This window comes from Mauremys mutica, chromosome 8, assembly GCF_020497125.1.
Source record: "Mauremys mutica isolate MM-2020 ecotype Southern chromosome 8, ASM2049712v1, whole genome shotgun sequence".
Classification (NCBI taxonomy): domain Eukaryota; kingdom Metazoa; phylum Chordata; order Testudines; family Geoemydidae; genus Mauremys; species Mauremys mutica.
Genome location: NC_059079.1, coordinates 28,186,061 through 28,209,252, shown reverse-complemented (window position 1 = coordinate 28,209,252; position 23,192 = coordinate 28,186,061). Strand labels below are relative to the sequence as shown.

The window sequence follows — 23,192 nt, the reverse complement described above, 5'->3', positions numbered from 1 at the left end:
AAGGCCCATTCAAGTAGGGAAGGAATGAATCTGGGTGAGAGGGGAGCAGAGAAAGGCCTAGATAGCTTATATATAATGTACTGGGCTGGCTGGAAAAGTCTTTAAAAAAACCAACAAAAAACCAGCTATTTACAGAAGACAACAAAGGAACCATATACAGCTGCTGCATTTATTTTACTGCCTTTATTGCTTCAAATGAGTTAGAACTGCCTGTCTTATTGCAACTTGTTTAATAAAGAAAAACACAATGATTTAAAATACTTCAATTATTCCTGTTTAACATAGCTACTATATGTAAATTGTCCTTTTTAAGTGGTTTGAGAAGCTGATGTAATCAGAGCGTCTGAGCACAGGCTGTAGAGCCAGAAAAATTAGTTATCTTCCTCGCTAAGGGATCTTGGCTTGTTGCATAACTTCGCATTGCCTGAGTTTCCACATCATAAAATGATTTTTACTTACTTACTCACCTCCCTGCAGGGGATTAGGATTAATTATTTAGCTTTTATAAAGCATCTTGAAGTTTAAAACCACTACATATAACTAAGTATTTATTGGAAAAATACTAGATTGTAAACTGCTCAGCATGGGAACATTGGATCTTTACATGTCAAAGAATCGAAAACACTAATATAAAATAGGCAACATAGAAATAAATATGAATGAAAATAAACGGTTCAATACACTAAAAATGTGGCTGTATTAAAGTTGTCATCTTGTTAATAAATTGTTTGGTTTTGAATTAATAACCCTGCTAATACTTGTGACAGTAGTTGTGGAGCCAGGTGAGTGAATGTGGACAGCTACAGCTGTCTGTACACAAAGTACAGCATTTTTGACAGAGAACTCGGTCTACGTGCCAAATATTGTAATAGATGTGAAAGGAGGTTTATTATTAAAAGAGTCTGGTCTCTTGGTAAGTGTTGGAGACTAGGAGTTGGGACTCTTGAGTTTTCTAACCAGCCGTGAAACTTGATTCTCTTTGTGCTTGACTGTAGGGAATTTACTTAATCTCTGTGTGTTTCACTATACCCATCTGTAAAATAGGGATATTAATAGTTATTCTTCTGGCAAAGAACACTGTGATCATCAGATGAAAGGCAGTTTCTGAATGCAAAATATGTCATTTTTAACAATGCCGCCATCATAATCACAGGTCTATTCCACACTGTCTTATAATTTTCAAAGCTTTTTATTTTGATAATGTTCACCCAGCTGTGACATGTTCCTCAAATGGAAGCCAGAGGCATGTGTTTCCCTTCTCCTTCCAATATTTTCTAGAATGTGCTCACTGTTTCATGTTATTTTCTTACAGCACAACTCACCTTGTAGTGTTTGGATTTTTTTAATGAACTGTAGAACACTGTGGACATAATCTTGCAAAAAAAAAAAAAAAAAGACTGAGACCCCCCATATTCTCAAATCACTTAAGTGGTATTTATTTGTGTCAATGTATAAAAATCCATATTATAGATCAGTGGTTTTCAACCCTTTTTTCATTTGTGGACCCCTCAAAATTTCAAATGGAGGTGCGGACCCCTTTGGACATCTTAGACATAGTCTACAGCCCCCCAGGGGTCCACGGACCACAGGTTGAAAACCACTGTTCTAGATGAATTAGCATATATTTTAAATCATTATTTTTATCTGCAAGGAACGAAATTGTGCCAAGATGCTTAATTACTATGACAATGAAACAAGAGAACTCCCAGAACTAGAGATACTTCACAGCTTTATTAAAATCATGGGTGGTTTGATGTTCAAAAGGAAACCAAATATACTTGCAGGTCATCTTGGAATGTTTGTTCAGCAAGCCTTTTTGAAAATGTTAAAGGTTACAGATGAAGTCTATTTCACCATTACAACCGTACCATGGCTGCTGTGATGACCCCAAATCTTTTTACTTAGATTTATTTGGGCTGGTAAATCTTAGGGCCTACACATGCAGCTCTCATCATATTTGCACATAGATGCAATTAACTATTAGTTTTGAGGGTCTTGGGTTGGCCCTCCATACCACTTACATCCCTCATAGCAGTTGTTCTGGGCATTGGTTGGCTGAGCAGCCAGGCAGGAGTGTCTGCACACCCACATGTCATGGAACTAGTCTCCATACTAACCAATCTGAGGCCAGGACAGAACTGAGGTGGCTGCAGATCTGTGTTTGTGCAGATCCAATGCCCAAGGCAGCTAGAATAGGGAGGCTGAAACTGCTTTTCCTGTCCAAAGCAGCTTTAAGGGTCACTGCACAGCAGCAATCTCAGACTCTGGTGCTGGTTTGGGGAAGGTGAATTTTACCTTTCCACATTCCATCTGCATAGAACCTGAACTTTTAAGCTTCATGCTGTTGGAGAGAATTTCACCCTGAGAGTTCTCTTCTTTAATCTCAAACTCCAGAATAAGTTGAGGACAAATTCTGAGACAGGGTCGGACCATATAATTGCTCTCTTCAGGCCACTCAAGAATTGCTGCTCAGCCAGGGCTGCCTCCTACCTGCAGGCAGGCTTCTTGAGATGATCCAGTGAGTGATGGGGGTGGGGCATTAGGGGAAGACGGGGAGCACGGGCAGGACCTTTGGTGAAGAAGCAGCACAAGGCATGGGCCTTGGGGATCCAGTAACCAGAAATTATAAATATGGCAACCCTATATGGGGCTAGTGGAAAAAGGGTGCAGGCCAGAGTTCTCAGGCCTGTTTTTCCTGTCATGTGACCTGTTTTTACAGTGGTGTAACTCATATGATTTCAGTGGAGTTACTCCTAATTACTGCAGCTGTAAATGAGAAAAAAATTAAACAGGGGTTGCTTTTAAAAAAACAAAAATGCAGATTATTCTGGTGCAATGCCAGCTAATTTTGGTCCTGACACAGATTCTGCAACTGTTGAGCCCCATGAAAATCTTTATGGGCTTCACAACCAGAAGTGGCAAGGGGAATGGCTAACTAAAAGCCTTTAAGCAATGATATGTAGAAAAATAAATCATGTTTAACACAAACTATGTTTCCAATAATACTTGAAACTTATCAATAAAGGAAAGGTTGTTTTCTTCATTGTTGTATTATACAAAGCTATAAGGATGAACAAAATGATCATCTTAAAAGGAAATCCTGAAAGAAGCAATTGTGTTAATTTACACTGATAAATCATCTGATATAAAATTACAAAAAAGAAAAGAATTGGGAGTGCTTCTAGGAATCCAGAAACCATTTCACGTGGCTTAATAAGTATTGCCATCAGTAAAGGTGTTAGGCCAAAAATGCACAGATTTACTTGACTTGTGATGCCTTTCTTGTTGGAACAGGGGCTCTGATTACACATTGCAAGATGACAGGTAAGAAGCGCATTGCATGCTTGTGAAAAGACATCTGTACCCTGCTCAGCAAAACAGAAGGGTGGGCTACTAATGTCCCCAGGCTTTTCTTCCAAAAATTGCACCAAGCAACAACGATGTATATAAATGCTAAAACTTTCTGGAGCAGAGAAGAGGCCGTTAAAATAATTACAAAAACAAGAAAACGACACTGAACCTGGTAAGAATATGATCAGCTCGCTAACGAGGGTACAATACTTTAGTAAACGCCCTAACTAATGAATTAAAACAAACTACTGCTAAACAAACATTTCTTAAAAGAGACACTGTGAGCATGTCTACACTATAAAACTAAGTCGATATAATGTACGTCAGCATACAGCCGCCGCAGTAATTACATCTCTTGTCCATGTCTACACTTTACTCCTTGTGTTGGCGGTGTGCATCCTCACCAGGAGCGCTTGTATCGATTTTACTGTTAGTGCAGGGCTTTGTGGTATGGCTTTTGAAAGCTGGTAACAATGGATGAAAGCAACGCAGTGTCTACACTGACACTGCATCAACCTAACCACATCGACACTGATTCTATGCCTTTTGTGGAGGTGGAGTTATGAAGTCGGCATAATGGGGCAGTTACATCAGCAAGAGCAAAATTTTAATGTAAACACTTACATAGGTTGATGTAAGCTGCCTTGCGTCGACCTACCTCTAGTGTAGACCAGGCCAAGGTCTCCAATAAGCTTGTTGGGTCCTATGGTCTTGTGCTAATCCTAGTTACAAATGCAAAATAGCACTTATCCTAGAGTTGTAACTGTCAGATTTAGCTGATCCTATGGGAGAAGCTGCTTCTGGTCATGTAATAAGGACAGACACTGGGACTTTCATTTTGGGTTAACTGACCAGTGGCTGGTCCAGTTCTGCGTCATTTATGGAATAAACTGACCTTTAGACAGTGTCTACACATAAGAATGTTTTGGGGAAAAATCCCATAAATGCTACCTGTGGTTAAGCTGCATCAGTGGTAACACAAATTGGCACTGTAGCATAGATAAGGTTCTGATGGCTTCTGGTGTTTTTACCACAATGTAGGTTAAAGTACTTGGAAGTGAGTTAGGGTCAGGTTGAAAAAGAATGGGTTCAGCAGGGAAAAAAATATGACATTGCAAAATAATTTACAGAGGAAGTACAAGAAAATGAAAAAATGAAGGTTAATAGGGAAGGTAAGGCTTTGAAATAGCAACCACTATTTAGTGGTTAATAGATATGGAGAACTATAGTTAAAAGGGAATTAAAGTAGAACCTCAAAGATATGAGCACCAGAGTTACAGACTGATCAGTAAACCAGATACCATGCGAAACCAAAAGTAACCAATCAGGCGGCAACGGAGACAAAAAAAAGGAAATATTGTACTGTGCCTGTATTGCATCTTAAAGGTAGGCACATCTGGGCTGCCTGTCCCCACCTCTATCCCGCCCCCGCCCCCCCCCCCCACGTACGGGGCATCCACTTATAGCTAGGAGGAGTTGAAGACACTGAGATTCACAGGCAAAGCTGTGAGCCCCCACTGCCAGCTGGAGCAGGAGCACCACTGGGGTCTCCACTGCTTTCCTGTAAGCTGTGAGTGCGGTTATCGCTCCCCAGACCAGGAGGGGGCGCTCTTTTCACACACACACATGGATGGGGACAAACTATTTTCACCACCATCCCCCTCACCCCAGTTGGGAGGGGGACAAGCTTGCCCTGGAAAGAAGCTGTCTGCAAGGAAGCTGCCTAGCTGCCTCAGGAACTAGGCCCGGAGTGTTAACTGCTGGAGCCAGAGCTGTGTTTTGTTCAGAGTTACGAACATTTCCGAGTTACAGACACCCCCATTCTCGCGGTGTCCTTAACTCAGAGGTTCTACTGTACAGCTTTAACAAGGATTACAGCAATGAACCAAGAATTTGATTTTTTTTGTTTATTCTTTTTTATTTAATTACCTTGAAATAGATAGGTTAGGAATGAAATATAAATGCAAAGTGCCCTGGATCAGCAACAATCCAAAATACCAATTTCAAGAGGAACGTAAGGAGAGAATTCTGAGCCGAGGAATTGATCATTCACACAGAACATTGATCCTTATCCTCAAATGAACAATTAAGACAAAAATGTCTGTGCATATTAATAAAAATTTAAAAAACGGATTAGCTTTGTATGTACCTTTTTGTTGGTGATGTTGGCTTTTGGCTATTTTTCCTAGAATAACAGTTCCCAAACTGCGCTCCATGGGTATTTAGTGGTTGGTTGTAGTACAGACGATTACTACAAATAAAACAAAACACATGGAAGTTCATAATAATAGTCTAACCAGCATGATTTCTGTAATGGGAAATTCTTACTAAACTCTTAAATTTTGTTGAATGTTTCAGTTAAGTAGTACCAGTTGACCTTATTTAGATTTTCCAAAGGCCTTTGACAAGGTCCCTCACAAAAGGCTGCAAAAAAAGTCAAGTAGAGATGGGGTGAGAAGTTAAGTATTGTCATGGATTAAAAAAAAACCAGCTAGGAGAAAGAAAAAGTAGGATTAAAAGGTCAATTTTCTTCATAACAAAAACAATACAGAGGGATGCCTCAAATTTCCATGTTAGTTCCTGTGCTGTTTAATATATTTAGTAATGATTTGTAAAGGGAAATGAGTAGAGAACTAGCAAAATTCTCAAGTGACACAAACTTATTTAGGTTAGCCAGGACAAGAGAGGATTATGAGGAACTTCAGAGAGACCTAAGCACACTAGGCAAACATGATAACACGATGGCAAATGGTGCCCTGGGTCAATACATGCAAAGTAGTGCACACTTGAGAAAAAACCTCATATATTTTACAAGGTCCTAAAGTAACTGTATTGTTGTCTCTTTGGGTGGAATGGTTAGCCAATATTTGGAGCCTTGTTAGGTTGTTCTGGTGAGAATGCGAAATTACAGTAGAAGCCAATTATTTCTTTGGTCCAATCCTACTTATTTACAAAGATTGTTCACCAAGTCCAGTGTCATTGAACACAGTAGAAATAAACAGCAGCAGACGCTTCCTTGATCATAGTTTCCAAGCCTGCTTCTGCAGCAGCACTCAGGTGGTGCCAGAACACAATGGTGTTTAGCACTTTTTTCCAGAGCTGGAACAGCATTCTGGTACTTCTGACAGAGATGCACTGCAGTGAAGGGGAGAGTGTGGGGAGACCAAGGAGCCCAGCCCCTCACCGCAGCTGGCTCTGAGTGGAAACTCAGAAGTCATTGCCTCCCCTCCCAGTCATGCTTGACACAGCAGTATGGGGTGGCTCCACTGAGAGGGACCTTCTGCCCACTGTAGCAGAGCTCCAGCTTTGTCTCAGGGGGTTCTGCGCTTCTAGGTGGTTTGGGCTTGCCTCTGAGGTTTTCTGGGACCCTCAGTGTAGCTGCTCTCCCCTCCTAGAGGCAAGGTTTACAGCTTACTGATCCATCATCAGCCAGTCAATGGGTCTGGTGTAAGAGCCCTCTTTAGTCCCTGTCAGGGAGCATTTTTGTAGAGGTGTGAGGAGGGTTGGGGGAACCCAGGCCTGCCCTCTTCTCCGGGTTCCAGTCCAGGAACCCTAATGGCACCGACAACAGGTAGTTTTCCTATACTATCTGAGCTATTGCCCTTCCCCAGGCTACTTCCCCAAACAGACCCTTGTCCTCCCGGCTCTTTCACTGCACACCGTCTTTCTTCCAGTCTTCCCACAACATACCTTCTTACTCCCAGCTCCTACCAGCTAACCTCTCTGAAGGAGCTTCCTTTTAAACTAGTCCCAGCCAGTTCTAAATGGACTTCAGGTGATCTGATTAGCCTGTTTCCCTGGATTCCCTCTATTTCATTCTTAATTGGTTCCAGGTGTCTTATGGAGTCTCCCTGACTTAATTGCTTCTATAGCATCTTCAACTTAACAGAGTTTCTTTAACTATGTTAAAGTTTTCTGTGGGGGAATTATAGGTGAAGATGGCAGTGCCTCCTAGAGTTAAGATTGTCTATATTTCCCATTATAAGATCTCGTTTTCAGTTGCTCATAACTTTCTCAAACTGTAACTGTTCACAAGATGGTGGAAGTCGAACAGAAGAAGAAACGTACCTTTAGGAAATTCACCTAGAGAGGTGTCGATCTGGATCAGCTCCTCGATATGTCCTATGAGCAGCTGATGCAGCTGTACAGCGCTCGCCAGCGCAGGCGTCTGAACCGCGGCCTGCGTCGTAAGCAGCATTCCCTCCTGAAGCGCCTTCGCAAGGCCAAGAAGGAGGCCCCTCCCATGGAGAAGCCAGAGGTAGTCAAAACTCACCTGCGCGACATGATCATCCTCCCCGAGATGGTGGGCAGCATGGTCGGCGTATACAACGGCAAAACCTTCAACCAGGTGGAAATCAAGCCCGAGATGATTGGCCACTACCTGGGCGAGTTTTCCATCACTTACAAGCCAGTGAAACACGGCAGACCTGGTATCGGTGCCACCCACTCATCTACGTTCATTCCTCTGAAGTAAATGATGCTTCAGGAAAATGTTTTCTATATGTAAATAAAGAAAATGCTCCTGCCCCAAAAAAACAAAAACAAAAACTCTTCACACTGAAATTTTCCCTGTTGGGTGTTTGCATCAGGCTGATTATGAGGGTCAAGGGGTGGGGGCAGGGAAGGGACAGGTGTGAAGTAAACATCAATTTTTGGAAATGGTTACAAATAAACTGACAATAAAAAGGCAAAGGTTAATAAAAACAAATGGACAAACTAGGCAGGGGAAAACAGTTTTAAAAACAAAACAATATTGGGGTGAAAACTCTAGGTGTATAACCCATTGCTTTTCTCTGTGTAGTTTGTGTGTTGTCTATTTAAAGTGTAAACTCATTGTGGCAGGACCTTTCTTATGTGTCTGTAAAGTCCCAGGTACACTTTTTGACATTAATACTAATACTGAAATAACGAAAGGTAGTAAACGGTGTAAAACATTTATGGAAACATGTAATGCTCCTAGTGTGCACATGTAATGCACATGTATTTATTAATAAAGCTCAAGCTATACCTAATTACTACTAACAGAAAGTTACTGGCATTTACCTCCCACATATAAAGCCACACCTGCCCTTCAGGAAATCCAGGACCTGTTAGGAGAACAAGAAGCTGCCACATGAGCAAAAAGCCACAGAAAATCAGATGGTAGTTATTGACAGATGTTCAATGCCCAGACCGCCAGTCTAGACATCTGTATTTGTGAATTTTATGAAGTATCCATATTAGTTTGTGGCTGTTATTTTTAGTAGATATTATGTTTTATTTGGATTTGGTTTTCAAAAATAGGGCATATGTAAGAGGAACCACTGGAGGCAGTGAATGGTGACCCCTGCTATGTGATAGTGGTATCAACCTTATGTAACCAAGAATCATTTTGAGACTGAGGCCATGAAATAAATGTGTTTCTTAGCGACACTTGTGTATCTCACACCTTTATTGCTTTAATATTGTTATCTATTTCACTAACAATTTATTTTAGGCAAAACATTTAGCTGACCATGCAAACCCAAACTGCTTCACACACCTTTCAATGCACCAGAAATATCCAGCTGTTCCCTAACCAGCAGTCCAACTCTTCCTCGCCTCAATTCTCAGCATACAATTATGCATATTCAATACAATCCTGCAACACACTGAAAATTAAACATTTAAAGTCCATGAAACAAATGAAATCTAATATCAAATTAAATAACCAAAGGGATGAGGCACTGATATTAGTGTTCATTCCCTTATTTATTTCATTAATAGTCTCCATTTTAATGTATCTAAAGATGCCACTGAATCTGCAGGAGCCCCCATGGAAACTTGGAGGCCTTGTCAAATAATTTAGGTCAAGCTTGCTATGGAGCACATAGGGGCTTTGAATGTAGCCAAGTTAGCAAGCAGCAGCACTTGGCAAACTCATTCTGGAGATGTTTGTACTTTCCCCCTGAAAACGCTACTGAGTGGATTGATAGTGCAGCACCGTATGAAACACGTCTCATTTGAAAGGAGTGTAGGGGAGACAGATGAGGTGTACTCTGCCCTAAGCATTTTTTATAAATACTGCCAGAGTGGAGTCAAGCTCATTCTAAGGAAATAGAACTAGCTCTTCAGAAGTATTTTATGAGCAAGAGACACAAATCTCTCTGGAAAAGCTTTAGTAGTATCCAGGGAAGAGAGAACTCCTTAAAGGGCCTGGAAATCGTCCCAGTCCTCACGCAATTTGGTGGCAGAATTTTAACAAGGGCCTTCTGGGTGCCCCAAAGAGTCCCCTCCTGTACTGCACTGACAGACGAGGTCACGCAGGGACTCTGTACCGAGTGGTTAAAGTAAAGCCCAATAGAAGGGGGAGCTCAACAGTTCTACTGGCTGTAAGTAGTTGTGGGTGTTGCCATCATGTGGTGATGACATTGTATCATCTTGCATGACATAGGGAGGAGAATGGGACAAGGGGGAGCCCAGGATGGGGTGGATGGGGGATTTTAACTTTGCTTTTAGCAGAGGAGGGAGAGCCGGGCTCCTCCACATTTCTCCTTGCTGTCCAGGCCTGCTGCATGATGGGACCCACAGAGATGCTCAGGAAGGTGGGGAGCTCTTTCAAATGAGCTCCATGCCCTTGAATTTTTCCCAAGGACCCCTCCACAGATCTTCATTCCCATTTATCCTTGCACAGCTCCTGGGAACAAGGCCTGCAGAAGAACTGGGTGAGAAGAAAAGTGGATGAGGATGGTTCCCGAAAAGGGAGGAAGTGCCAGTGGGGAGCATTGGATGGAGGTGTTGTGTGGGGTGTCCTGGGCAAGTCATTTAGCTGCTCTGTGCCTCCGTTCTCCATCTGCAAAATAGGTTTCATAATTCCTTCCTTCCTCCCTGGGGTGTTGTGAGGGTAAATACAATTAATGTTTGTGGAATGCTCAGATACTATGGTAATGGGGGCAGATAAGGGACATGCACCCCTCTGAACTTCATCATGGCTCAGCATCAGAGTAACCTGCCCCTCTCCAGAACCAAGGAAACCGCACGTGCATAGGGCCTTTCTTGATGTCATTCCTAGCAGCCAGCAGGGCAGAGCCAGATACCTTCCGCCAACCTAACTCACCTCTAATGTTAACTTAATTACTCCACCTCTGTGAGAGACAGAACACTTAATTTGATGTTGATGAGCTGACAGAGAGGTGGTGTAGATGCAGCCTGGCGTAAATCAACTGAATTGGCCTCCAAGCTGTGTCTCTCAGTGCTCTGCTGTGACAGCTCTGGAGATAGTTTTCAACTCTGCTGCTTAGCAGCCAGGTACACAGGACACAGCCCTTCCCCTATTAAAGCCCCGGGAACTTTTGAATTTCCATTTTCTGTTTGAGCAGTGTGGAGAGCTTGCCAGCCCAGCTGATCATGGTGACTCAACACCCCAAAAATGCGCCAGCCTGGAAGCGGACTTTACTGGTCTGTGGGGAGAACAGTCTGTGTAGACACAGCTCCAATCCAGCAGACGAAATGTAGACATCTATGAAAAGATCACATGGGGCATGGAGGAGAAGGGATACAGCAGATACGTCCAGCAGGGCTGTGTGAAAATCAAAGTACTTTGGCAGGTGCACTCGATGACAAGGGAGGCGAACAGTCATTCTGGTTCTGCATCACAGACATGCTGCTTCTACAATGAGCTGCATTTGACTCTCGGCAGCAACCCCACCACTACCCCCAAAGGCAGCATGTACATCTCCCAGGAGTCTGAGTCCCGAGTTACCTCAGGCAAGAACAAGGAAGACATTATGGATGAGGAAGAGGAGAATGGGAGACAGGCGAGTGGTGGATCCATTCTACCCGAGAGCCAGGAGCTGTTTTTAACCCCGGAGCCCAGCCGGTCACAGGACAGCATGGTGGCCGAGCGTGATGCTAGGGAAGACACCTCTGGTGAGTATGCAATTCCAGTCAAACTGTAGGGGTTCCATGCTCTTATAGTTTATGTATAATCTGAAGAAAAAGTGAAGTGCAGTGGGTATCTGCTTCACAGTGGCCATTCCAGCTACGCAGAGGGTGCCCCTCGGAAAAGACTGTTTATGTGCACGGGGATGGCCTGGGAATCCTCCATGGAGATTTCTAGGAAACTTTAATGGAGGCACTCTACAATCCTTTGCAGAAGGTTTCTGGGGAGGGTTGCCTTATTTTCTTCCACCATGGTAGGGCACTTTCCCACACCACTCCAGTATTAGCTCTGCTGGCATCATTGCAGTACACAGCATAGCAGCATAAGGACCAGGTCTGCTCCCAAATGCTCACAGCATCTGCTCTTTCACCCTCAGGAGCCTGAGATCACATAGGGTCACCTAGCGGAAATGGGGGAAGTTTTCATTATGAGTGCTTGGACCACAAATAATAGAGCATGTGACCCACTACCCATGGTGACTTCTGGGTTCCTCAACCATGCTTTCACTGAGGCCTAACCTAGTGAGCAAACTGCACCAGCAACCCTTTAAATGCCCAAAGGCACATTCCACCACCATTCTCACCTGCTCAGCCTATTGTTGAACTGCTTCTTACTGCTGACCAGATGGGCAGCATATGGCTTCGTGAGCCATGAGAGCAAGGGGTAGACTGGGTCTCCCAGGATCGCTATTGGCATTTCAACATTATCAGTGGTTATTTTGCGGTCTGGAAAGAAAGTTCTTGATTGCAGCTTTCTGAACAGATCTGTTTTACTAAAGATGTGCACGTCATGCACCTTTCCTGACCATCCCACCTTGATGTCAGTGAAACACCACCTGGGATTCACCAGTGCCCATAGTAATCCTGGGAGACCCAGCTTACCCCTTACAGCCCTGGCTCATGAAACCTTACGCAGGACAACTGCACAGCAGCAAGGAGCATTTTAACAACAGGCTGAGTAGGTGCTGCATGTCAGTCGAATGTGCCTTTGGCCGATTGAAAGTCTGCTGGAGGTGTTTAAATGCAGGCTAGACCTTACCAAGGATAATATTCCCATGGTCATAGCCATGTGCTGCACTTTGCATAATCTGTGTGAATCTAAGAGTGAAATGTTTGCTCAGGTGTGAAGCACTGAGGCAGTTTGAACAGCCAGATGCTAGGGCTGTCAGAGGAGCCCAGAGGGCTGTTATTAACATCAGGGAGGCTTTGAGGAACCACTTTGACAATGAGGGGCAGTAACACATGTCTGCTTTGGAGTTGCATTCATGTACAATTTTGGGGCCCAAGATGCGTGCAACACAATGCTTTAGGAACCTGTTCCTGAGAGTGAATTGATTGCTCTATGCTTTTGTAGAACACAGAATAAAAATGCTGTACCATTAAATAACTTAGCATTTATTTATTGTTAAAAGGGGTAAAACCTCACAACTGTGGGTAGCTCCAGCTATCATTGTGCAAGCTGTGAGAGGGGGTGGAGTATTGGGGAAACTCAGGAGTGCTGTGAAGTGAAAAGGAATGTGTTGGCATAGAGGGGGGTGGAGACGGCAAAGAATTGTGCATCTGCTGCAGTGCCATTAAAACTCAGTCTTACAGCTGTATCAGAGACTTGAGCATCTTTGTCTAATCCTCCATAACTTTTATCATCCGCTCTGTCGCTTGCCTAGCAAAAGCAGCACTCTCTTTTCTGTCCCGCCTTTAGGCTTCCCAGCACTCTTTCCATTCCCTGGTCTGTCTCTCATCCTGCTGTATAACCTCGCGGAACAAGTCTTCTTCACTGCGCCAAGGGTTTTTTCTTATCTGCCGCAGCCGGTCCGGGGTGTGGTGTGTTCTTCCAGGTCTGTGCTGAACAGAAGAAGGATTCTTACATTCCAGCAAACAACTGAAATATTTTAGTAAAAAGGGTATTTTCCTAGTAGAAACCACATTCTCTCTGGTGAGACTCTAGGCAGGCACACAGCTCTGCAAGCACCCCAATCATGGCGAGTTTTGGGAATGCGGGGAAGGCAGTCGTGCATACGAACAAAAAGGTCACGGCTTGCAGGGGACTCATCCTAAAATTATCCCACACTTTTTCACAGGCGGCTAACCTGCTGGCTGACATCTCACTGCTGAGGGTGACCAGGGTTCAGCTGCTGAATGCTTGTGGCTTTTACCTTGGTCTATATGCAGCTCAGCTATGTGCCACTTTGGTCCCAGCTCCAGTGATTGTTAAATGGCATGGTGCAGTTTCCTACAATGGGGGCACTAACAAGGCTGCAATCCCTTGGAATCTGCAGCAGAAGATTAACAAGTACCTCTTGGAAACTTTCCAGAGCCTCTCTCTGGAGGATTCCCTGCAGGTCTCGATGTCCATCGACACCCTGCTTGGCCATGCAGATTAGCTGCACAGGGCAATGTCCAGCTCACAGAAAAGCCTACCTGCCTCCCACTTTTTGATTCCCTACACAAGCCACAGCAACTTACCCAGAGTCTCATCTGCTTCCTGCTCCTTGTTGAGCACTTCTGGAGTGGAGAAAAGTTCCTGGCTGCCTGCTCCACCAGGTGACCCGGCTTGAAGCACCACCTCCTCTTCTAGCTCGACATCTTCATCCACAATTTCTGCCTCTGGGTTAACCCCTCTTTCAGTTGCATGTGAAGTATGCATGTGGCAATTGGCAATGGAGGTGGGGTCACCACTGAGGATAGCATTCAGCTCCTTATAGAAGCAGCAGATCTTAGGTGCACCACCGGAGCGACGGTTTGCCTCCCGTGCCTTATGGTACACCCGCCTCAGCTCCTTTATCTTCACTCTGCACTGCTGCATGTCCCAATCAGAGCCCTTTTCACACAAGCGCAGAGAAATTTTCCCATATGTGTCCTGATTCCAATGGGTCACTCGCAGCTGTGACTGAACAGACTCCTTTCCCCATATACTGATCAAATTCAACAACTCAGAGGTGGTCCAAGCAGGAGTGTGTTTGGGGCGATGGCCAGCCATGCTCACCTGGGAAACTCCTCTGGGAAGCCAGCAAACAGGAAATGAGATTTAAAATTCCCCAGGCTTGCAAGGGGGAGGGGCGGGTTGGCTGCAGGGCAGCGCAGTTCAAACCACTGACCAGAGCGGCAGCATGAGAATTGTGGGATACTTTCTGGAGACCAATAAAATTGAAAAAAAAACCCTGTGGTGTCTACACTGGCTGTTGTTGACATAAAGGGAGGGGAAAAGACAAAAGTCTCTCGCAGGGATGAAAGTTTTTTGTCACCAAATCTAGGCCTTTTTTGTTCGGAAAAAGGGACCTTGCAGCATGTACGCTATTGCTGGTTTGTCGCCTAAAGGCAATTTTTGGCAACAAAACTTGCCAGTGTAGACAAGCCCTTAGCTTGTGTCACAGACCACAACAGAGTTAGGATTTCATCCTTGGAATTTTTAATAGTGATTGCATTGTCTTTGAAGTGTTGCTCCCGTTTAAATGGAGGGTAAATTCCCATTTACTTTAATTAGATTAGATCAGCTCCCTTGTCTCTATATTTGGCTTTAGCTTTCTTTTTTTGTCATAGATATTTTCTTTCATTAAAGTTTCTGCCCAGGGCAGAAAAAAATGCTGTGTTGCTGAATAAATTGTGAAATATTTGCATTTGTGAAGCCAACTCCTCCATCATTGCTCCTCCTCTGACATTAAGATGCCACTTCTTATAGTGCAGCAGCTGCTGTAGCTCTTACTCTTCTCAGCCGTCCAAGAGCTAACAATGCAGCAGCCTGCAGTGTGTCACCTGCCAGTAAGTTTGTAGAAGTTTTACAAATGTTCTCTCAATGCAGTGAGAAGCAGTGATGTTAAATGTTAAGGTATATTTTTGTGATCACCTATTTATTTTAAAGCTGTCAAATCAGTTTAGCAACACAGTTCATTGGCAATTAAACTTGACCTATTTAGCATCTAAAATTGAATGGAAAAGAATGTGTTAGGGGGCTAAGATGAAATAAGGTAAAACTTCTGAACAGCAGTGTTTATAACCTGACTTTGATTTTTATCTGTAACCTAAAAAGCTACCGGTTGTAAACAAAGGCATTTACTAACAACACCCACATGAAAGAATGTAAAGAACCCAGCTTGCTTATCATTATTTGTGCTCTTTATTTAATTTGTGCATTTCTCTCAGCCAGGGCAGTGCAAATGAATGAAGTTACTTTCATTTTCAGATTCTCTGCTGTAACGTTTGAGTTGCAAAACACTGCAGGGGAGTTGCAAAACCTACTGCTGTCACTGGAATGTTTATAAAACGGATCTGTTGGGTTTAAGCTTATTATTACAAGATTTTACTTTTGGGTCAATCTAAGTTCACACTAATGAATTGGTTTGTGTCACTATTTAAGTCATGGACTTTTCCTTCTTATTTTTAGCAAATTCAATTATCACTGGTGCTTGCAGATATAAAAAGGAGGATTTGGGGTTCTAGACAATTTTATCTATATCTCAGTTGATTTTTTTTCCTGTTTCTTGATGTCATCCCGCCCCGCACATTTAGCTTTTTCTGATCTTATATTCTTTTCAGGTGTTTATTTCTGTATTTATTTCTTAATGTGAAACCTTTTCTCTCTTTCTCCAAGATGTTTATGTGGAGACGTCTGGGTTCTACCCCTGAATCTGCCACTGAGCAGCACAAGTTACTTTAGTTTGTCTTTCATTGTCATCTCTTCTCTGCCTGAGCTTCTCCATCATTAAAATGGGGTGAATGATGCTTAACCATTTTTGTTAAGTGCAGTGAGTTATAGAGAAGGAAAGTGCAATAAACAGCAAGTGCTAATTGTTTCTCCTTCTCCTGGTTCTTTGCTATCCTGCCCCATGGCCTCTAACCTCTCCCATTCCCCGCCACCTGGGGGATTCTCTGTACATCTCCTTCATTTTTCTTTTCTTCAGGTTGCCTTCTCCCCTTCTGAGTCTGCTCTCCCCAGCCCTAAGAGCACTTTCTCTCCCCAGGTCCAGTTCCTTTCACTCCTTCCTTGGATTCTCTGTTACATTTTCCCCACCCTTCAGGGAGGCCTCCCCTTTCCATCTTGTTCTCTTCCCCCCTCTCTTGGGTTTTTTATTTCCCACATTGTCCGTCTACCCTCTGTATCTCTCTCACCCTCATTCCCCACCTCCACTGCTATTGGCCCTTCACCTCTCATGCCTGCTGCAACCTCACTCCCATCCTCTTGTTTCTCTCTCTCCATCAGTTGTCTTCTCCTCTCTTGTTTTTGTTTCCCTGACTTGCTCTCTCCTCCTCCAGTTCTCATCTCCTGAGTTCTCCTCTTCATTCTACTCTCCTCTTCACTCTCATTTCCCCAATCCCTTGCCTTCTTGTGTAACCCACACACCTCCTGGGTGTGGTGTTCTGTCCCATCTAGTGGCACCAAGACCACTTAGAGAGATAAATGAGTCTGCTCTAGAATTGGCTTTTAGCTCATGCGGTAGAGGCTCATGCACTAAGCTCCCGAGGTCCCCAGTTCAATCCTGCCTGCCGGCAACCGAGGTCTGTCAGTGTTACACTTGCACAGGTGACTGCAGAGCAGAAGGGAAGGCAGGGCACTTGGGCAACTGGGAACAATTGTAATAACTGCTCTCTCCTGCACACAGTGACCTCAGCAGAAGTTAGTGGTTTCCTGATCCTGATTCTGCCGTGCTACCCTTAAAAGCCAAAGAGGAAAGCAGGGAGAAGAAAATCCTTCCAGATTCAGGGCTGCTAAGTCAGTATCGAGAATGACCTGCCTCCTTCAGAGACTGGGGAACAGATAATATTGCAGCACCAAGGGAAGGGAGATCATTCATTAAGTCTATATGTTTTATAGAACCCTATTACATTTATATAGAACCATGCTGGTTTCATCTCTATTATATTCTATAGGACTGTTCTATAATGGGGATGTTCTTAAGCTGCTGCTTTCTGAGTTTTAGAGCATATCACAGGCAGTTCAGAGTATTCAACACCTCTCAGTCGCCAAAGCCCAAATCTGGGATACATTGTAGGACAATGACCCAAAACAAGGGATGCGAGAATCAAAAGAACACAAGAATCTTTAAACATTGAAGGACTTTTAAAAATATATAAATAACATTGTCTATCACTCCACTGTCATGAGTCAACTTTTCTGATGCCGCCAAATTACAGAAGGCAAGTTTTCCAGTATCAGCCTGGGATGGAGGCCAATCTGGGTTTTAAGAGAGGGGTGTCCCTTCTAATGACTTGCATCAGACTCCAGTGAAGTTTCAATACTGTAAAATGTATCCTACATGACTTAAAACACACACCCCACCACCATCCCCCTCACATCTCTGTTCACTTCTCCAATGAACAGCGGGTAGGAATCTGAATTACAGTTGCCTCCTTTCACATCCAGCTTTGAATGGTCCTGGGTAGCAGTGAGGACAATATTCTGCTCTTAGAAGCCTGCACTGTTTTAACTTTGTCCCAGCACTGCAAACTGGCCCGTTGGATGGGAGCACATTCCTTACTTTTACTTATCTTTCAAGAAACTCATAATTGTCCCCAAACATCTCATGTGCAAATCTAAGATCAGCAAAATTGTAAAAACAATGAAGTAAGGCTAAAATCAACAGGCATCACTGACATCACTTACACTGTACATTAACCTTTTGTCAACAACAAGCTGGATAATTTTTTTCCTTATACTCATTTTTATTATTTTACAATTTCATTAAAAAAATATTTAACACATCAAATATACCTTATAAAACATACCTCATATATCTAATATAAATATAGAAGGTGCTTTACACTTAGGTAAATGGATTAAAAACCCTATGGAAAAGTATATACTCAACAATTTAACCTACTTAAAATAGAAATGATCAAATTTAACTCATATATAGATCTCAAGTCTTAAATGTCTTTGGTGGATCCCTGAGCTGATAAGTAATATGTTCTATAGGGTACAAGTATACATGCCCTCAGGGAAAGGCCAGAAAGGTTCTGAGGACTTCCTGCTCAGAGCCTGGAAGAACTGGTCTTTTAATCCATTCTGACCTTGAAGATACAGGTTTCTTTGTCCAATAACTCAGTATAAAACTATCTAATCTAAACTGGTATTTATAAAGTACCTAATCACTTCATACCTAATCAAGGTATGAAGTTCCAGTTTGGGATCATAGAATATTGAATGGTCTCTACTGCTAGATATTCCCCCACACATTTCCTTGTGTTTTTAATTTCTTTTTCCCTTCTCTCTGTCATTTTCTATCTGTATCTATGGAGTCTGGTCTTTCTGTAGCCTTGTCATTGTAGGAAGGATGTTGTGAAAAAGCAAGTCTTGCATCATGTACTATGCACAGTTAGGCTTGGGCTGTTCTTGATCTCCTGTGGTGAGAAATCACACAGACTAGGCAGACTGCTGACAATGCTGTACTACCAACTCCTGGGTACTGATAGCTTCATGCCTTTTAATAAAATTAGGGGCTGAGTAATTCAGTGAGGTATTTTTCTCAGAACCTAAAAAGGAAAGGTATAATCAGAGCCACACAACAATTAATAGAAATTAATATGCGGGTGGAGTTGTTTCTGGGGATAATTATGGAGCGTGGTGATGTCTCTGGGAATGTGCTGCTAATATTCAAACAAGGGGCTCCCACTAAGTTGTTCTTCCTTCTCCCTGGCTAAATGGGCCAAGGGTGTATACGCTTGGAGAGAATAGACTGGCCAAGAATCCATTCATTGCTCACTTCAGGAATAACCCTCTGTCATTGTAACCGCAGCCAGAGCAGAATCACTGCTTAGCAAACAAGCTTACATGACATGCAGTTCACTAGAAATGTTTCTGCTTTGGTCCTGAGAATTGCACTAAGTGAACCGATAGTGAAGTGGAGCGTTCAGCTCGTGTAGTTTGAAATGGGGGAGGGAGCCCATAAGGGGGGTCCACACTGTCCTTCCCTAGATTTTTTGCTTTTTTAAATGCCTGAAAGTTGGTACAATCATCAGTGGAGAGGGGTTGACCCCATCTAAAGCAGGGGAAATTTCCTCATAACTCCTTTCCATTTGATGACAGAATTTTAGCAAGGAGCCCCTGTGAGCCCTCCAGCTCATCACTGAATGCTTCCATTGTTAAAGCTGCAATATCGTTTCTGTTATTCTGGAGGCACCTGGTAGCAAATCAGGAGTTAGGATTATGTTTTAAAATGGGCTTAAAAGGGGAAATAAATTCCTGCTTCTCTTTAAAAGTAGGTGGCCAATAGGTGTGAAATTTCATGCACTTTTAGTTTTTTTTCTGTGTGTTGAATTTGCTTAACTCTCCCTTCCCCAGCAAAGGATGGCAATCGTCCATCACCCCCATTTAACTGCCCCTTTGCCAAACTACCCTCTCCCAACACAATTAACTACTACACCAAACATCCACAACCACCAGTGCAGGGGAAAATAATCTGGTAAAGGCATGTGTGCAGAAAGGGTAGGGGGGCAGTGCTCAAGTTGTGGTGTGTGATCAGTGGTGTCCAGTAGTGGGGACGATGGTAAGGTGTGTGCTTATGAGAAGACAAGTAGAAGGTATGTACTGTGAGGTGGCTTAACTTTACATTTCCTTGCTTTTGTGAGTTTGTGTCAGACATGTTGGGACAGATCCTCAAGCAGTGTAAATTGTCATAGCACAGTTTATTCCAACTAAAGGATCTGCCCTCTTGTGTCTGATTTTGACACTGCCAGCTTTACTTTGTTTTCATATTCTCATTTTGTCTGAGGGGGACAGTGCCCCCCTGCCAGAACAGCCATGTTCACCTGGGCACTGAGGAGAAGTAGACTCCAGGGTTCCTAGAAAAGAAGCCAGGCAACCAGCTCTCCCCCATCTCCAGACAACGGGTCTGAGGCATCAGCCTTCTTGAAGCAGCAGCCTCATCTCAACAGGCTCCTCTCAGAGGCAGCCGAAAGAGGATGCTACTGGGTTTCTCCTCCAGCAGCAGAACCTTCACTCCATGGCAGAGGATGAGGTGGGCGGCAGAGGGAGAACAAAAGTTGGGATATTTTTTAAATCACCAGAACAGAAGATATTGTTGTGTTCAGTGTTTAACTGCTTGACAACAGAGTGGCAGATTTAAAAAGAAAAATGTACATGTATGTATTTAAAAAAAATGTAGATATTTAAAGTCTAGGTGACTGAATATAACATGTACTGGCTTTCTGAATCAACGAAGTACAATCTGAGCTTCACTTAGGTTGCCTGAGGTCCTATCCCTTTAAAAGATCTATTCAGTTTATCTCATTGATCCTAGAATTCTTCACAGAGTTCTGTTCTTTCTTAACATTTGTCTATGTTGACACTAGATACTTTCCATTTATCATGCAAATATACACAATGAAAGCAAAAATAGTCAAAGCTGTTTAAAATCGAAAAGAACCGGCATTGCAGCTACACCTGTTTCTACCCCCCCAAATGTGTGATTCATAAACCAAGCATCCACTTCTTCAGTGAAGCACTTTGTACACTTTTGAGTGCCGTGTAATAGTTTGGTTCTTATTTCTGAGGAGGAAAAGGGAAGGAAATCTATGCCTAGTTACAGATGGTGGGCATTGGCGTTTGCAATATCAGCTTCCTTTGCAGACATTCTCATGGGGGAATCAGTGGTTCAGACTGAGTGGACCCATATGAAGGCACAGAAACATTAGCAGTGGTGACAGCCCCTATGCCAGTAACTAATAGTGACAACTCAAATAGTGTATAACCCTGCAACTGAGATATCAGCCTGCACCTAAACCTAAGGTCTAAAGACTGCTGGATTTCTGAAATCGGAATCCAAATCTGTATCTAAATTTTGCAAATGATCCCAAACCTTCAGATTCAAATAACCCCTAAATTTGAAGTGCTGAAAACCCAGATCCAAACTGTGTGGGTTAGGACAATCTCTACTGAAATTGCAAATGAACTGACACATGCCTTTAAATAGATACCTATTTTTGCATTTCCCCATTTTTTTCTCTAGCATACACAGAACATTTCTGCCTGCTGCTTGGCTACAGTGTGAGACTGTAAACAGCATCTTCCCTTTATAGAGCACAAGGATAATGAAAATAGAAGAGATGAACAGATTGCCAGTACTTGATTGGTTTCTTGAAATCTCTCCCACACACATGTTCAAATACAGTAAACACATATGAAAAAAGTTACAGTTCTAACCCGAACCCACAGGAAAAATGCCAAGACACAGCGTAAATTAACAGTCTCTAACTCACTTCTTTATGGTCAGAGATGTGGGGAGGGAAGGAAGTGACAGTACAGTCTGTAGATTATGGACAGTTGAAGTTGCTTAGAAATGTAGGGGCTAAGAACAATTATGCTCAGAAGAATAAGGAGGAAGCCTTACATACTCAAATGTATGGATGGCACAAAACAGCTGTACACATAAGGCTCAGTTGTGCCACCCATACTCAGGTTGGGTGTAATGGGGGGGACTGTGCTGTACTCTACTGATTGACGTACGTAGCTATAATGAGAATTTCTGTTTGGATACAGCTTGCCACTAGTGCTGTATCCTGTGTTTATGTGTATTATTCAAAACGCACACTAGAAGATGATACAGTGACAGTAATAAAATTTCTTAATAAAATAAAAGCCTTTACTTGTATTACAAATACACTATCACAGCATTGCCAGGCAAACCAGCTTCACTAGAGCACCAAAACAACAATAATAATAAGCTACGATCACAACCAGTGACAAAGCAAACTGCATAAACCAAACATTGAACAGTGCAAACAGTGCCATCAAAAAAAATCCCCTAATTCTGTGTGTCCTCTAGCACGTTCTCCTTTCCTTTTCTTGTGTGTTTAGCATGTGCTTGCCACAACTGTACAGCTGTGGAGACCTGCAGGAGTGTTTGCGTAGAGGGGGAGGAATGCAGTGAGGAGGGGATCAGCATGAGGTTGGAAGTATGCTGGGCATAGATTTGCCCTGTCCAGCTTCTGCTAAGTACTGGTTGCATGAGCCATCCAACCACCGAATGGTCCATAGTGTTCCTGGCATGCAGCACATGGTAACATGGAGGGAACTTAGGCCCTGGTGAAGGCACAGCAGGAGTCTGCACTCTGCAGCCTGCCTGTGCCTTTCCACTTGCTCTGAATCCTCTCTCTGTGGTATTGCACCTGCTTATTGGCCCTGTCCAGAATGTCAACTGTAAGTTCTTCACAGAAATGATTCTTCCTGTATCAGTCCATGACAGTACAGAGACCCAGGCTTCTGCTGGAGAGCATGTGAACTGCCGAGGTACAATGGCCAGACGAGGTAGAGGTAGGAGTGCCTGCAAGCAAACATGAAGCAGAACTAAGCACGTTCTGAGTGATTCACAAAAGGTTCAGTGCATGAGTAAAAAAAAAAAAAATCTTTGCTGAATCACAAGGACAAAAAAAAGAATACTTTGTAAAACTGAGTCTGCCTTCAGAGGAACTTTTCAGATCCTAGAAGCTCTGTGGACATAAGAAATTAATACTTTGTAAACCAATGATAATTTTACAGTTAGTCATAATGCAGTGATGGGTAATTTACAAAGAAATTCAATCAGGTTTCAGTAATCTACATTTCACTCTGACATACAGCTCAAAGGTTACCTACAAAGTAGAAAAGATGAAAACACTGATTGATGTGCAGTACAGTTCTGTAAACCAGCTATTTAATAATTTCACATTCCCAAACGTCTCTGCATATGTTCTTTACTTACCGTCATCCTGGTTGCCATCTTCACTTCTGCAGGAAATTTCAGCGGCCCACAGGGACAATGGAGGAACTAAGGGTACGTCTACACTACGGGACTATTCCGAATTTGCATAAACCGGTTTTGTAAAACAGATTGTATAAAATCGAGTGCGCGCGGCCACACTAAACACATTAAATCGGTGGTGTGCGTCCACGGTCCGAGGCTAGCATCGACTTCTGGAGCGTTGCACTGTGGGTAGCTATTCCGTAGCTATCCCATAGTTCCCGCAGCCTCCCC

At 43.1% G+C, this 23,192-nt stretch overlaps 1 protein-coding gene, 1 long non-coding RNA gene and 1 pseudogene across 2 annotated transcripts in view; 2 read left to right on the top strand and 1 right to left on the bottom strand.

Moving 5' to 3' along the window:
• Window positions 1–7,387: 7,387 nt before the first annotated feature.
• LOC123376259 lies at window positions 7,388–7,858 on the top strand (annotated as a pseudogene).
• A 7,107-nt stretch (window positions 7,859–14,965) lies between these two features.
• The window catches only part of LOC123375445 (uricase-like), a 33,554-nt gene continuing 25,327 nt past the window's right edge, over window positions 14,966–23,192 (top strand). Inside the window, exon 1 of the mRNA XM_045026327.1 lies at window positions 14,966–15,006. Coding sequence (XP_044882262.1) covers window positions 14,977–15,006 — 30 coding nt within the window. The 5' untranslated portion in view covers window positions 14,966–14,976. The remainder of the gene's footprint in view (window positions 15,007–23,192) is intronic.
• LOC123375447 overlaps window positions 21,988–23,192 on the bottom strand; it is a 28,874-nt gene continuing 27,669 nt past the window's right edge. The window contains exon 5 of the long non-coding RNA XR_006581453.1: window positions 21,988–22,502. This is a non-coding gene — a long non-coding RNA (uncharacterized LOC123375447). The remainder of the gene's footprint in view (window positions 22,503–23,192) is intronic.